Source organism: Uranotaenia lowii, chromosome 3, assembly GCF_029784155.1.
Source record: "Uranotaenia lowii strain MFRU-FL chromosome 3, ASM2978415v1, whole genome shotgun sequence".
Taxonomy (NCBI): Eukaryota; Metazoa; Arthropoda; class Insecta; order Diptera; family Culicidae; genus Uranotaenia; species Uranotaenia lowii.
In genome coordinates this window covers 95,699,317-95,712,598 of record NC_073693.1, presented here as the reverse complement: position 1 = coordinate 95,712,598, position 13,282 = coordinate 95,699,317, and the positions used below count along the sequence as shown (strand labels likewise).

Sequence of the window (13,282 nt, the reverse complement as noted above, 5' to 3'; positions counted from 1 at the left end):
AAACCAACACGCATAACTTACCAAAAATGTGTAAAAATGGGAGTTCCAATTCAAATATGTGCTATCTAATCTGAGCGTGTCCTGTTTTGACATCTTGATCGAGAACTGTCACTAAGTTTTATGGCGGTTTAATAATCATGCACTGAGTGCTATTATAGAACATGCAAAAGAAAGCTTGGAGCAAACTTCTAGGTTTGTGTTTTATTATAGTTTAAAAAAAGCATTCACAACTCTTTCAAAATAACTAAAACAGCATGTTTAATAAAAGTTTTATTAGCGTTTTCAAAACCATCTGAAAACATATGGTCGAAAAAAAATTATAAGCATTCTGCATGACCATAATAAAACCGCCATAAAACAAGCTGCACAAAAAAATGCCATAATTAAACCATGATAAAACTTCCTAATGCTAGTTGGCATAATCTGTGTTACTTGGGATTTCAACATCTAAAATCCAACGATTATCCATCAAAACTGATCAACGGAATGTTTAAACAACTCAACATAATCAAACCCACCATATCACAACATTACATCTCAGCATCAAACAACCAACTACAACAGCACCAGCAATCATCATCAACCACCCGGGACAACATCGCAGCATCAAACACCCTTAAACAACAACAACAACCGAATCAGAAATCATCACCAACCACCCATCATCACATCGCAGCATCAAACCCACCACAGTCTCCGAAATCAATACCGAAAAACCATCAGCAACAGCATAACTTATCACCATCAGCTTCACATCAGCCACAAACTCCAACATCAAACCAACAGCAGTCACACAACATAACCGGGGAACCAGCATCTTCAAACACAACATCCGAGGGGCCACAATCCGGATCAACCAGCAACTTCAGCTACCGAACACTCACCTACATCCCAACTCTCACCAGCCGAATCGTCCGAGACCTGAAAAAAGATTTTCCAGCCATTAAAATTGCCCAGAAAACCATAAATTGCGTTGGGAAGTTATATCCGATCGTCAAAGATCCGATATTGCCAGCCCAACAGTCGAACATCGTCTACAATATCCCATGTCGTGACTGCGAGAAGGTTTACATCGGAATGAGCACCAACACACTCACAAAGAGACTGTATGGGCACAAATCCGATGTAAACAGATATGAAAAAGTTTTGGAGAGCGGAGAAACCAGCACCACTGACATAAAATTGAGATTGGGAGATACTACAGCCATGGTCGATCACATCATCAACACAGAGCATAGATTCGAACACACCAAAACCAGGATTGTTGATAGAGCGAAATACTCATCAACATTACGTGTATTGGAAATGTGTCACATTACCAATACTGACAATACTGTAAATTACAGGACAGATACAGCTAAACTCAATACCACTTATACAGGAATTTTACAAACATTCAGAACAACATCAAAATTCAGTAATAGTAATAGTTCCAAACCACAAAACCCACACACAGCAAAGAACCAATCCAACCAACTTCCACTCATTACCTCAAATAGTCCAGCTTCCAACCCCATCCACATATTCCACACAATAGATTCCATAACTCAAAACGACAGTTACAGTGCGCCATCGCAAATCGGATGAAAAATTGTTTTTTAATCCCGATCGAAAAAGTAAATTAACAGTGAGAAAGTAGATAGTAATAGAATTTAAATATAACAAATATGTATTCACAGAAGAGCAGCGAAGACTGGACACCTGAACGTTGGAAAAAAACGAAATCTGACAAGAACAACCATTAGACAAGTGAGTTTACACTCTTTAAACCAGACTCTTAACAATGCTCATTGTAATTTTTGAAACTAATAAAATTCCAGTACCCTTGAGGAAGACCACCAAAAATGGTCGAAACGTCGGGCATTTCACAAATAAAAGTTGTTTGATTGAAATCTAAGACCGAAAAATAGTCAAAAATTTATATTTTATGTAAACTCGAGCAAGGCCGGGTAAAATCAGCTATTATAATACTTGTAAAAGTGCATTTTCGTTGCTAAAATTTCGTTGGGACGATTACAATAGGTAAGTAAAATTGCAGCTGATAAGCTTTTCCAGAAATGAACTCTTGTTTAAGTTATCCCACTTAACTTGTCTGACTCTTGCATTAATTCAATTTAGCCAACTGGCAGCTCAGCTATATGTGTAAATTTTTATGTGAACCTACGCAATGAAAGCCTTTTAAATCAAGATTCCTACGCAAACTACTTAATATCAGTTGGCCCGGTTTCAATTAAAATTGTTTACAAGTGATGGGCGCAGTTGTGCAATCTTCACCAATTGATCTCAATTTCTGTTACTTGATCTGTACAACTTTGAATGAAGCTGTTCAAGTTTGTTTTACTCTTGGAGTCAAGTGTGGTGGATCTGCTGCAATCTTACACCCAAAATAATTTTCACTTAAAAAATAATTGACATTTGTAGTAAATTCTCGCCATACGTAATTTCATTTGAATTTTAAGTGATGGGTCAAGTGAATTCACTTAAGTGACCGGTCAAGTGAATTACACTATGACATTCGAGTGAAATTTATCTGAATTTCTTAGTAAGTTTCTAGTTAATTATCTCTCGCGTGTTTAAATAAAAGAACATTTATAGAACAGCACTTCGATTTCAAATACTTACATTACGCTTCGCCATAAATTTATGGCGACAGGAAAATTCCATCGTAATCCCAAGGCAGATCGGTTACTGCGGATAGTGCGACTTCTAAATCTTCCCTGCTGCAAACCAGAAAATCTGTCCAGTCCAATCCACAAGCTGAAACATGATGACACCTTTAAATAACTTTTTCGTACATCACGTTTAACATAAACTACCGCCAAAATCCCCTAGTAAAGAATTGGGAAAATCCAAATCCAGCATAAGCTTTAAACGCTGCTCTTTAGAATTGGCCATTTTGAACTCTGAAAATAAACACAAATACAACCTGACATTCACTTGAAATTCAAGTGATGGGGAAGTTAATATTTTTTCTCACTTCAAATTCAAGTGACGACTGAAGTGAATGTAGATGAATTCACTTGAAATTTAAGTGACTGCCAAGTGAAATGTATATGTCGCACTTGAATGGAAAAAAATCACTGGATCCTTGTTTTTAAGTGAAAAATCATGTGTATTTTAAGAGTGAATATGGGTTCAGTGTAATTCAAATCTCATAGTGTTCGTCAATTTTAAGATGCAGTTGCACAAATTTTAGGAAATAAGTTTTCCAAATTTTTAAAAGCTTCTTCAAACATTCTAGGCTTCTTGCAATGAACGTGTGGAAAAAGATTCAGGATCGAATTTTGAAAACTGACCATATACATTTTGTGATGGGCCCATAAAATTTCCCTGTGCAGCTCAACCGGCTGCCCTGGCTTCAAATTGCTCAAAGATTTGATATTTTCAGCGGGAAAATCGAAATTTTTATTTTGATGCCAAATGACTTTAAATGTATAAGGCTGTTCACTAATTACGTAAGCACATAGGGGGTGGGGGGAGGGGGGGGGGGTTTCACATTTGCTTACGATCTCTTACTAGGGGGGTAGGGGGGGTTTCCAAAAATCTTACGTAAGAAATGTTACATTGATAATTCGTCACAGCCATACGAAACCATATTACTCAGGTTTTTTTTCTTCTCACTACCTATCTATTGGTTATTTTTAATGTTATGTTATAAATCTTTTAGTCTTTTTAAATAAAAAAAAACAAAGTGTCTAGTTCTATAAAATTAATAGAGAACCAATCAACATGTCACCGGAAACACCGAATCACATTATTTAAAAAGATCGTCGCTATCCGCTTTTCATCATAACAATCTTTTTAATTGAGAAATTTATAGAAACAAAAAAGGAAATGGTGCGTTCTGAAACCTCGATTTTGAAAACGACTTCATCAAGTAGAAGTCTTAAAAAAACAATATGGGGGTTTTTAGATAATAAATTTCTAGACAGTTTTTTCAGTGACAAGCCACTACCAACTGTAAATATTACAAAGTGTTTACCAAAAAAAATCGTGAAACTTTATCGCTTATCGCTGAAGTGAATCTCAGCTTTAAGGTTAATTAACAACGTAATTGTTGTTAAACATTTTCGCACCAATTCTAGTAGCATAAATTTTTTTTTTAAATTTTTAGGATTTTTAATTCAAAAACAAAACATTTTTTATGGTACCTTGTGCTAACCTAATCTATCACTTGTTTTTAAATCGGAATTTAGATTTTATACTGTCTATTCGATTGTAGAAATTTTTTGAAGATTATTGTAACCCCGAACATGCTATGTCCTTAAAACTTAATGTTTTCTATAATCGTTTAAGACATTTCATCTGTTGTTTTGTATGAATTATGCTTTTCAAATGTAGTTATTAAGTTTTACTTAAAATGTTTTCTGCTTTGAAGCAAGGATGACACATTTTTAATATTTTCAAGCTGGTTTTTGGAAAACTTGTTAATTTTTTAAGGATTAAAAAAGTGGGGGAGGTAGTAATTTGGCTACGACCGCTAAACGTAGAATTACGCAATTGTTTTTTGTCAATGTATAGAATAACAGAACTTATAGTGCATTTTTGAAATGATCAACATATGAGTGTCAAAATGGCAATATGACGTGACAAATTTCAATCATTTAACAGAATTTAACCATGTGACATAAACCTATCGCCAGAAATAATCTGAGCATGCAGTACATGTGACATTATCGGATCATGCAACATAATCAGATCATGTAACATAATTCGACCAGGTGACCTAATTCAACTATGCAATAAAATCGACCATCTGAGATAATCCGACCATGCAACATAATCGACCATGTGGCACAATCTGATTATGCAATATAATCAACCATGTGACAATATCCGATCATGCAGTTAAATCGAAGATGTGACATTATCTGATCATGCAACATTTTCGACCATGCAACATATTTTGATCATGTGACAAAATCCGACCATGCTACATAACTCGGTGCAACATAATCCGACCATGTGACAAAATCCAACCATTCAACATAATCGAATCATGCAACATAATCGGACCATGTGACATAATCCAATCCTGTGACATAATCGACCATGCAACAAATATGTGACATAATCCGACCATGTGACATAATCGGACCATGTGACATAATCGGAGCATGCAAGATAACCAGACCATCTGACATAATCCGATTATGTAACAAAATCGGACCATGTGACATAATCCAACCATGCAACATTATCGACCATGTGAAATAATCCGACCATGAACATAATCGACCATGTGACATAATTCGATCATGCAACAAAATCGACCATGTGACATAATCGAATCATGCAACATAATCCGACCATGCAACATAATCGGACCATGCAACATAATCGGACCATGTGACAGAATCTGATCATGCAACATAATCCGACCATGCGACAAAATCGGACCATTTGATATAATCCGACCATTCAACATGTGACATAATCCGACCATGCAACATAATCTGACCATGTGACAAAATCTAACCATGCAACAAAATCGGATCATGCAACATAATCAGACCATGTGACATAATTGCCCATGCAACAGAAATAGACCATGTGACATAATCCGACCATGCAACATAATCCGACCATGTGACGAAATCCAACCATTTAACATAATGGGACCATGTGGCATAATCGACCATGTGACATAATCCGACCATGCAACATAATCAGACCATGTGACATAATCCGACCATGCAACATAATCCGACCATGTGACAAAATTAAACTATGCAACAGAATCAGACCATGTGACATAATCGCCCATGCAACATTATCGACCATGTGACATAAATCGATCATGCAAAATAATCGGACCATGTGACATAATCCGATCATGCAACATAATCCGACCATGAGACAAAATCCGATCATGCAACATCATCGAACTATGTGACATAATCGATCATGCAACATAAATGGACCCTGTGCCAAAATCCGACCATGCAACATTATCGATCATGTGACATAAATCGATCATGCAACATAATCGAATCATGCAACATAATCGGACCATGTGACATAAACCGATCATACAACATAATCCGACCATGAGACATAATCCGATCATGCAACATAATCGGACCATGTGACATAATCGCCCATGCAACATAAATAGACCCTGTGACAAAATCTGACCATGCAACATTATCAACCACGTGACATAAATCAATCATGCAACATAATCCGACCATGCAACATAACCCGACTATGTAACAAAATCTATCTATGCAACATAATCTCCCATGCAACATAAATTGACCATGTGACATAATCCGACCATGCAACATAATCGGACCATGTGACATAATTTGACCATGTAACATAATCCGACCATGCTACATAATCCGACCATGTGACGAATTTTAACCATGCAACATAATTGTTCCATGTGACATAATCGACCATGCAACATAATCGGACCATGTGACAAAATTAAACCATGCGACATAATCGGACCATGTGACATAATCGCTCATACAACATTATCGACCATGTGACATAAATCGATCATGCAACATAATCGGACCATGTGACATAATCCGACCATGAGACATAATCCGATTATGCAACATAATCGGGCTATGTGACATAATCGCCCATGCAACTTAAATGGACCCTGTGACATAATCTGACCATGCAACATTATCGACCATGTGACATAAATCGATCATGCAACGTAATCGGACCATGTGACATAATCGCCCATGCAACATAAATGGACAATGTGACATAATCCGACCATGCAACATAATCCAACCATGCAGCATAATCGATCATGCAACATAATCAGACCATGTGACATAATCCGACCATGCAACATAATCGGACCATGTGACATAATCCGACCATGCAACATTATCGACCATGTGACATAAATCGATCACGCAACATAATCGGACCATGACACAATCCGACCATGCAATATAAATCGACCATGTGACGAAATCTAGCCATGCAACATAATCGGACTATGTGACATAATCGACCATGTGACATAATCCGACCATGCAACATAATCCGACCATGTGACGAAATCCAACCATCGACCATGTGACATAATCCGACCATGCAACATAATCCGACCATGTAACAAAATCCAACTATGCAACATAATCGCCCATGCAACATAAATTGACCATGTGACATAATTCGACCATGCAACGCCACTTGCGATAACCTGTAGGATCCCTGCCACTGCCACTGGAGTCCTCCGCCACTGAACGCCTCCGCCGCTGGCTGTCTACGCTGGTGTGGTGGCCGTCATCGCTGCTCACCGTCATCGTTGCTCACTGGTCCACGGTTGCCACTGAACTACTGCAAATCGATATCTGAGTCGGATTACCACTGGTGGGGTCCACACTCAGATCGAAGCGCAGCAACGGTCTGTTCAGCTTGACGGCAAACAGAGAAAGAAACCGAGTCGATTTTTTTTTTTTTTTTTTTTTTTCAAGGGAGTTTAACTGCCAGGGTCATTCTTCCCTATTCCTCTTGTTTCAAACTATTGTATTTTTTTTTTTTTTTTTTTTTTTTTTAACATACACATAGAAAGGGAAGTGATAGTAAAAAGAGATAGGGAAAAATTTGCGGTTTCATAGTCCTTATAAGTTTGCTAAGTTTCTTATAAGTTTGCTAGTTTGTTTCACTGTGAGATTTTAGAAAGGAAAGAGAAAGATAGCGACAAACATGTAGGGGACAAGATTGGGTGCAGTGGACAGACGACCAGGGAGTTTGTCTTTTTACAGTTGGTTTATCAGTTTTGTAGTTTTTAGGAAGTCAATCAGTTTGGCTTCTTCGGTGGGACAATTAGACAATACTTGTCGGAGACTGTCGCTCAGTTGGCAGGCGGTTCTTTGTTGGGAGTAGGTTAGACAATCGGTTAGAATGTGTCGGACAGATAGTATGCAGTTGCACGAAGGGCACTCTGGTGGATCCTCTTTATCAAGAAGGTAGGAGTGGGTCAACCTGGTGTGACCAATCCGAAGTCGAGTGATGGCGGTTCTTTCTCGGGGGTTGATACGGTCAGTCCACTTTAGGGGACTGTTTTTAACTTCGCGCAGCTTGGCTTGTCGGTTGGAGTACCAGTTTCTTTCCCAGGCTTGAGCCAGCTGAGTTTTAATGTAGTGGTATGCGTCTTGTTGTGGAATGGGTATTTCAGGGGGTATCATATTAGTACCAAGGGATGCCAGGCGGTCTGCCGCCTCATTGCCGGGGATACCCACATGTCCAGGTATCCAAACGAGGGTGGCTTTCTTGGTTAGGGCTATCTCGGAGATTGATGAAATCCATGGATGTTTAATATTGCCGGCAGAGACGGCTCTCAGGACGCTTGCAGAGTCGGAGAAGACTGTTGGGGGGTTGGAATGGGTGGGGAAATTTTGAAGGGAGTTGAGGAGTGCAAAAGCTTCGGAACTGAATACGGAGCACACGGTGGGCAAGGCAATGCTTCTATTGTCAATGGAGTCGTAGATACCGCAGCCAACTTTGCCATCGGCGGTTTTAGAGCCGTCGGTGTAAATGTGTGGAACCGAGGAGTACTTCTTTTCAACAAGGTTGCGAAAGTGGGGAAGCACTATTGCATGGTGTTGACCGGCTTTTATTGAGTGGGTGAGGGAGAGGTCGATATGGGGGGTCTTTTCGGTCCAATATCGAAAGGCTGTTGGTCTTCTTTGACAGATGGTTGGGATGGAAATGTTGGCAAGATCTTGGAGTAAGGAATCGGTTCGAATTACTAATGGGGAATCAGTGTTTCCTCCAGTGGCGAGCCAGCGCAACGACTTTGAGGTAAGGTGTTTAGCAATGAGGTAGTTGAAAGGGGTCTCTCCACTTTCAGCCATTAGCGATAGCGTTGGGCTTGTAACAAAAGCAGAGCTGATGATCCTGATGCACCGGTTGTACAGAGGTTGAAGTTTGTCGTGAATGGTGGAGCTGGCTCGGCTAACGAAACCTAGACCGTAGAGAGTAGATGGGAGAAGCCATCCGTGTAAAAACCGTAGGAGTGAATCCCGATTAGCCAGGCTTGGATTTTTGGATAGGATACGTAGTATATTGATTTTGTTGTTAGCGTTTTTCCTGATATGATCGAAATGGGATTTGAAATTAAGTCGATCATCGATCCAGACTCCAAGGAGACGAAAGGAATGGACTAAAGGAATGATTTGATCATACATGATGATGGGTGGAATTTTCTTTAATTTCTTTCGGTTCGGGCCAAGATGCAGTAGTTTGGATTTTTCTGGGGAGAACTGAAACCCAACACTAGGAGCCCAGTCAGCGACCAGGTCGAGAGCTGATTGCAGTCTTTTACGCGAGAGACGCGCGAAATGGGAGATGGAGATTAGTAGTATGTCGTCGGCATAGATTAGTATTTTTATATTATCGGGTATGACTTTGAAGATGGAGTTGATAGCTATTAGAAAGAGTGTTGGAGCAATGACAGATCCCTGAGGAACTCCTGTGTTAACAGATTTGGGATTAGAAAGAGTAGCATTAACTAGCACTTGAATAGATCTGTTGGAAAGGAAGCTGTTTATGTAGTTAAACATACGACCACCGATATTCCATTCACGTAGAGTGCTGACGATGATGTTCTGGTTGACCCTGTCAAAGGCCTTAGAGAGGTCGAGGGAAAGAAGTTCAATGTGTTGATGTTGGTTCAAAGAGCTGTCGAGAATGTTTTCTAAATGGCATAGGTAGTCGTCCGTAGATCGCCCTGGTCGGAAAGCGAACTGTTGCTTGTTCAGCAGGTTGTTTTGGTCAAGGAAGGTATTGAGTCGATGATTGACCATTCTCTCCATGATTTTTCCAGCACAGTCAAGGAGAGTAATCGGACGATAGCTGTCGATGTTACAAGGGTCTTTTTGTGGTTTGGGAATCGGGATTACCAGCCCACGCTTCCAGGGATCGGGAATAGCTCCTTCATTCCATATGTTGTTAATAATTTTTAGGAATGTAGTTTTTGCAAGAGGGGACAAATTTTTAAGGTGTGGATATCCTATGTCGTCGGGGCCGGAAGACAGACCTTTGACCTTGTGAAGGGCGGAGTAGAGCTCTTCGGGAGTGAAGTCAGAATTGAAAGGTTGATTACTTGAGGGGGGAGAAATGGTGGAAGGGGAGATGTTTTGGTTAGGGAGTGAGTTTTGGGTAACGGGGTTGAGATTATTGATGGTTGGGGGAATTGAAGTGAAGTGTTTGGAGAGGGCTTCAGCGAGCAGGGAGGGGTCGTTTGTGTAGTGCCGATTTAAAAGAAGGTGGTATTGGTTTTTTCGGGGTTCACCATGGAGGACTTTGATTTTGTTCCAAAGGACTTTAGAGGGAGTGTTGGGGTTAATTTCCTCTGTGAACCTTTTCCAGCAATTATCTTTGGCGGTCTGAACTACCAATCTAGCAGTTGATCTAGCTTTTTTGAAAGCAATTAAGGCACTTTGCTTTTGGGGGTCGTCATTTGGTAATCGCTTCAGAGATCGGAGGGCTTTTCTTCTATTTTTAATAGCATCACGTACTTCGGAGCCCCACCATGGGACTGCTGATTTACCTGGTTTTCCGGTCGTGCGGGGAATGTATTTGGCGGCGGCGTCAAGAACCATTGTGTTAAAGGTTTGAATAGAAGAGGGATTTTGAATTGAGAAAAGATGATCGATGTAATTCTGGTATCCAATCCAGTCAGCTTCGTGGTAACGCCATCGAGGCCTGGCAGCAGCTATTGGGGTGGGATGTTCGAGTTTAAGGAGAATTGGAAAATGATCGCTGCCACGATTATCGTCGAGAACTGACCAGCTAAATTTTGGCCCATGGGACCAAGAAACGAGGCTCAGATCAAGAGCTGAGGTGTTACCAGATTGGGGACATAAGCGAGTGTGGGACCCATCGTTTAAAATTGTTATATTATTGATCATCGCAAAGTCTTCGAGGAAACGGCCTCGTCTATCAGTTTCCTTACTCCCCCATTCGGTGGAGTGTGCGTTAAAATCACCGAGGATAATAATGGGTGTTGGAATTTGAGGAATTAGATCTTCAATGCCTTCGGTGAATTCTTGAAATGGGAGAGAGGGTGAGGCATACAAGGATACGACTGATATTTCAATAGGTGCTTTGAGACGTACGCAAACGATATTAAGGGTAGATTGTACGGTAATTGGAGTGTAAGGAAATCCATTTTTAATCCCTATTCCTACACCTCTGCTATGAGAGTCCTTGAAGGTATGTAGCTGATAGCCTTTGATAAGATTGGTGCGAACGGTTGAATGAGGAACTAAGGTTTCTTGGAGGGCGAAAATTATTGGGGAGAATTTGGTAACAAGAAGTTGAATTTCAGGTAATCGTGATTTTAGGCCTAAGATGTTCCACTGTATGGCAAAATTTGTAGATGTTCTTAGTGTTGGACCGTTGAGAGCCATGACGATTTTAGAAGGAAATGAGTTATTGAGATGTTGGAGTATGAGTGGAACAGAGAAGTTAAGGGACAAAATGACTTACCGATTAATGCCAGGGGGTGGGAGACGACTGGATTCCTTACTGTTGGATTGACTGGCGTAGATGGGGGGACCGGGTTGATTGGTAGATTTGAGGCTCTTGGTTTGTCTCGCAGGAGAGATGTTTCCGGGTGATTCGGTGCCCCGACCACGCTTTGGGGTAGAGTTGCGAATCGGAGAATCGTCGGTTGTGTCCATGGAGGCCTCGCTATTGGTGTCGGTGAGGGTAGTGTCGGAATCGTCATTTTGGCTGTTTTCAATGGCGGTGATTTTGGCGAGAAGTTGGGCGTTTTGCTCAAGCAAATCGGCGATTTTCTTTTCGAGCGCTTTGATTTTGTCGTTGTCTTGGGCGGATGGTAGAGGGTTGAGCAATCTTTGCTGTACTCGGGAGTGGGAGGCGGAATTGAGGCGGGAGCGGTATTCCTTAACGGCATCGGAATGGGGGATTCCCATATCCACTCGGATACGAACGATGTTTTGCTCATGTTGGTAGGCTGGGCAGATTCGGTTGGAAGTGCAGTGGTTTCCTTGGCAATTGACGCAGTAGGACGGATTCGGACATTCCGGATGGAGTGTATTATCACCACAGTTTGGGCAGATGGGATTGTTTGGACATTTGGTTTTTGTATGTCCAAACCTCCCACAAGCAAAGCACTGCATGGGGCGCGGGTAGTAGGGCCTGGTTGGGACCCGAAGGTATCCAAACCAAACGTGGGTTGGCGGAACGGTACCCTTGAAGGTGAGCACCATGGTGTTGGTAGGGAGAGTTTTGCCTTCAACTTTCCTGGTGAATCGATAAACTTTCACCACGTCCTGATCCTCGAGGGCTTGGCAAATTTCAGTGTCCTTTAAATCAGCCACTTCCCGACAAGAAACAACGCACTGACTAGTATTTCTTGTGGGATGAAGCTCAACATTAACTGGAGTTCCATCAATCAGTTCCTTCAATTGAAGGAGCTGATCGCTTTGTTTTTGGCTTCGGACGGCTAGGAGAATTGATTTTCCTCCATCGGTTGGGCTGGCTCCATCGATGCGGCCGGCAATCCGATCGATAGATTTGGCGATTACGAATGGGTTTTGGGGCAGCTTCGTTTGGTTGGTTGGCTTGAGAACAAGGAATTGCACCTGGCCGTGTAAATTGTCCGGATCCATCCAGCTGGGAATGGTCCTGGAGTTTTTGTGGGATGGACCGGGCAGTCCACCCCAGGGCGGAAATGATTCCGCCATTCGGGGAACGGGTTTTCACAATGTCACTGTACTATAGCAGAACACAGAACTCGAAAGAAAAATCCTTCAATTGAGATGTCCGTGATTGAGAAACTCAGCGATGGAGATTGGAAAACAGCAGCAAATCAAAAGCACGTCTAATCGGGTCGGTGGTAAGCGATAAACTGATGAAAAACTGATGAAACCGAGTCGACCGACGGGCCCTTTGTTTTATACCTTTCGTAGGTAGGGAAAAACAAAACCCATCAAAGCAGGCGTTGGTGATGACGTCATAATCCTTTAGATAGGATGTCTGTGAGATGGAAAGTTTTCGTGACGCGAGATCTGTTCGCAAATTTAAATTTGCCCCCCTATAGTGTTGCCGTAAGACGTAATTCTACGTCAAAACGAAAGATCTTACTAGGGGGGGAGGGAGGGTTTCGAAAAATCTTACTTTGTCTTACCAGGGGGGGGGGAGGGTTGAAAATATCCAAAATCGTGCTTACGTAATTAGTGAACGGCCCCTAAAACCTCGAAATCTGGGAAATGTCTCGAAAAAATAAATTTTGATTCTACACATATGGTCAAATATATTCAAAACCTCA

General features: G+C 41.1%; 1 protein-coding gene across 1 annotated transcript; it reads right to left on the bottom strand.

Annotated features, from left to right (window-relative positions):
• Positions 1–11,471: 11,471 nt before the first annotated feature.
• On the bottom strand, positions 11,472–12,698 carry LOC129752440 (uncharacterized). Its single transcript, XM_055748220.1, has one exon. It carries the CDS (start codon positions 12,696–12,698, stop codon positions 11,472–11,474), a length of 1,227 nt encoding a protein of 408 aa, XP_055604195.1.
• Between the last annotated feature and the right edge of the window lie 584 nt (positions 12,699–13,282).